This window comes from Antechinus flavipes, chromosome 1, assembly GCF_016432865.1.
Source record: "Antechinus flavipes isolate AdamAnt ecotype Samford, QLD, Australia chromosome 1, AdamAnt_v2, whole genome shotgun sequence".
Lineage (NCBI taxonomy): Eukaryota > Metazoa > Chordata > Mammalia > Dasyuromorphia > Dasyuridae > Antechinus > Antechinus flavipes.
This window is the reverse complement of record NC_067398.1, coordinates 671560488-671563695: the sequence shown is the minus strand read 5'-3', so window position 1 is coordinate 671563695 and position 3208 is coordinate 671560488. Positions and strand designations below refer to the sequence as shown.

General features: G+C 55.4%; 1 protein-coding gene across 1 annotated transcript; it reads left to right on the top strand.

Annotated features, from left to right (window-relative positions):
- The first annotated feature begins 333 nt into the window (after positions 1-333).
- On the top strand, positions 334-2715 carry GADD45B (growth arrest and DNA damage inducible beta). The gene is made up of 4 exons (XM_051972225.1): positions 334-724; positions 991-1092; positions 1281-1503; positions 1896-2715. Exons 1-4 carry the CDS (start codon positions 681-683, stop codon positions 2007-2009), a joined length of 483 nt encoding a protein of 160 aa, XP_051828185.1. The 5' UTR covers positions 334-680; the 3' UTR covers positions 2010-2715.
- The last annotated feature ends 493 nt before the right edge of the window (positions 2716-3208 follow it).

The window sequence follows — 3208 nt, the reverse complement described above, 5'->3', positions numbered from 1 at the left end:
AAAATCACATGCACTAGCCGCGCGGTGGAAATCCCGTGCAGAAACTGGGAGCCGCTGCCGGGAAATTCACTCGAAACCTCTTTCTTTAAAAAAAAAAAAAAAAAAAACGTTCTCAGCTACTCCCCCCCCTTCCCTCCCGCGCCTCGAGCCCCCACGTGGGGTTACCCGGGGGAGATCCGAGTCCGCCCAAAGCCGCCTGCGCTCAGCACACCGAGCCAATCACAGTCAGAGCTGCCTTCGTTTTCGTTGATCCGGCGGCCAATGAATGCAGCCGAGGGCTCGGGGAGGCCACGCCTCCTTTCCCGACGAAGGCGATATAAGGAGGGCGCGGCGGCGGTCGCGGGAGTAGAGGTTTGGAACTGTTGCCGGTCTTGTAGATACCTTGGATTTAACGCCGCCCGAATTTGCTGCTTCTGGGTTGCTCGCTAGCGGGATTAATTGCATTGACTCGGAGATCTGGCTTTTTCAAAAATTGTTTTGGGGAGAGGAATTTTCTCATCATCGCTCCGGCATTTTCTGCCTCGGGACTCCTGGCTGCCACTACCGTTGCCGCCGCCTTCTCCTCTCTCGGGACGGAGGGACCGCTGGCTCCAGGCTCGGACGACTTGGGCTTCAAGGTTTCGGCTCCTCAGTTTCCGGCTGGTTTAGGGGCTCCGTCCACTGTGGATTACAATTGCACCATGACCTTGGAAGAAGTCGTGGCTTGCGAGAGTGCGGCTCAGAAGTGAGTGTCCGGCCGGGGGCTGAGCTCCCTTGCGTCCCGTGGGGCAGATGTCCCAGGCTCCGTTGACCTCCTTGGGCTGGCCAAGAGCTCTCGGTGTTGCTGCCTTGCCTCCGAGCGGGACCTCGGACCCATTCCTTTGCCTCCTTCCGGCGTCCACGGGGGAGGGGATCCCTGCCTTTCTAAAGAACTCAATGCGATAGCCCCCCTCTTCTCTGTCCCACCATCTTTTCTCATCTCTTACGCTCTGTGCCTCGGTTTCTCCCCAGAATGCAGACGGTGAGCAATGCGGTGGAGGAGTTGCTCGTAGCGGCGCAGCGCCAAGACCGCCTGACAGTGGGCGTGTATGAGTCGGCTAAGCTGATGAATGTGTGAGTTTCTGCCTTTTTCATACTGCCAGGGTGGGGGGCTGGTGGGCGGTGGGGGACCGATTTTCCCTTGTGCACAGCCCACGGATGTGCAGTGGGAGTTTTGCAGCATGCCCCCAAGCTGGCGAGCTCCTTCCCTTACTCTCAGGGTTGCTCACCTTTCTCCCCCTTTCTCCTCCCCCCATGTTCAGGGACCCAGACAGCGTGGTCCTTTGCCTCTTGGCTATCGATGAGGATGAGGAGGATGACATCGCCTTGCAGATCCATTTCACGTTGATCCAAGCCTTTTGCTGTGACAACGACATAGATATAGTTCGGGTGTCTGGGATGAGGAGACTGGCCGAGCTTCTAGGGGAGCCGGGGCCCACGGAGGAGAGCGAGGAGACGCGGGATCTGCACTGCCTGCTGGTCACGGTGGGTGAACTTAGCCCTCCCTAGCTTGGGCCGGGGTTACTTAGCAACTCGGACAAACAGATAGAGACCTGCAGGGCCTGCTGTGAGAGAGAAGTTATTTTGTTTGTCAACAAGGTTCGCAGAAGGAGGTGGGGAGACAGGGCTTAGAATTCCATGCCTTGCCATCTGGCTTGAAGAGAGGGCATCTCGTGCCCTGGCCAGCTCAGCACTGAGCTATTCCGGGCACCCATGGGCCAGTGCCCAGGTATCCCCGCCCAGCCAGGCCCATAACTCATAACTCTGTGCTATTTTGGGATGGGCCTTGTTTTTCTGAATGGGGGAGGGGGGGAAGAGTACTGCTTACTTGGGCCTCCTTAGCCTAATGCTCTTTTTTTTTCCTTCCCCCTCCTCAGAATCCTCATACTGATTCATGGAAGAGCCATGGACTGGTAGAAGTGGCTAGCTACTGCGAGGAGAGCCGAGAGAACAACCAGTGGCTCCCCAACATCTCCCTCCAGGAGCGCTGATAGCCTTCCCCAAACGTGGAAAATTGCTGCCCTGCAGACACATTTAAAAACAAAAAAACACCCCCCCCTTCCCAAACCGCACCAGAATCCAACCATCAAGACCACTGTCGGGAAGAGGTGTAAGGGACAGAATGTTCTGGCTGAAATGGGGAGAAGAAACACCTGGAACCTCTGTCAGGACCTAGGGAGGTCTAGGTCACCTGGGGTCAGGAATGACAGAGCTGAGAGGTGGGACTGTGTCGGCCTCAGGAAGATTCACTGGCCAGAGCGAGAAGGTGACAATGGGGCTGTGGAACCCAGGGAGGCCTGGAGTCCAGGGACCAGGTGGGGGAATTGGCCAGAAGGACCTGCCTTCCCCCACCGAGAAGGGACTGTGCATGGAGACCAGATGAGCTTGTCCCTCCGGGCTGCCCCTCCGGCCGGCCACAACGGCCTTTTACTGTTGCAAATGGGAGTTGGCATTTGCAACCGAGACTTGATGGTGGGAGGTCTAGAGAGAGAGACCTACTGAGCCGGGAGCCCGCATCGGGCTGCTGCTGCTGCTGTGTACTTAGAGCTCCCAGTCTGCAAACAATATATATATTATATATTTTTATGTTATTGCACTAATCGAGCCGTTTGAGAAGAGAAGACAAGTTTCTATATATCTCTATATATTTTTGTGTGTGTGTCTCACGCTGGTTTGGTAATAAATTTCTGCACACTGGCTCCTGTACTTGTCTGCTCTCCTATCCCCTCCCCCAGTCTCTTTCACGGCTGAGCTGCCCCATGGGGAGCTCAACTGAATGTTGTCCTGCAGCCTTAGACCAGGAAGTCTTAACTCCCTGTTAAAAACCACTTCAGGAGTAACTTGCTGCGCGTTTGCAAAAACACTGCAGTTTCTGTGGTCGGCGCCAAGGCCTCAAACTAATAACAAAGGCCTAACTCTTTTTTTTTCCCCTCCTCTCTTCTCTCTCCCCTCCCTCTCCCCTTAGCACTGCAATTAAAAGACCGGTTTATTGCGAAACTCAGCAACTCTGCACGGTGGCGTGTGCCCCGTGAGTCCTGCCTTAGAATATACTGTCTCCTTTGGCGTCTGCCCCATTCTCAATTAGGCAGAACTCAAAATTGAAGAGGTGGCAAATCTACCGCAGACAGCCCAACTGCCCCCTCCCCTCCCCGCCCCCTTTCTTTATCTCCCTTGCTTGCAAATGGAGAAA

Bases quoted from the DNA above. Each gene is read 5' to 3' on its own strand.
- GADD45B (XM_051972225.1), top strand. From the start codon at position 681: ATGACCTTGGAAGAAGTCGTGGCTTGCGAGAGTGCGGCTCAGAA. The intron at 725-990 runs GTGAGTGTCCGG...GTTTCTCCCCAG, and splicing joins TGCGAGAGTGCGGCTCAGAA to AATGCAGACGGTGAGCAATG. The intron at 1,093-1,280 runs GTGAGTTTCTGC...CCCCATGTTCAG, and splicing joins TCGGCTAAGCTGATGAATGT to GGACCCAGACAGCGTGGTCC.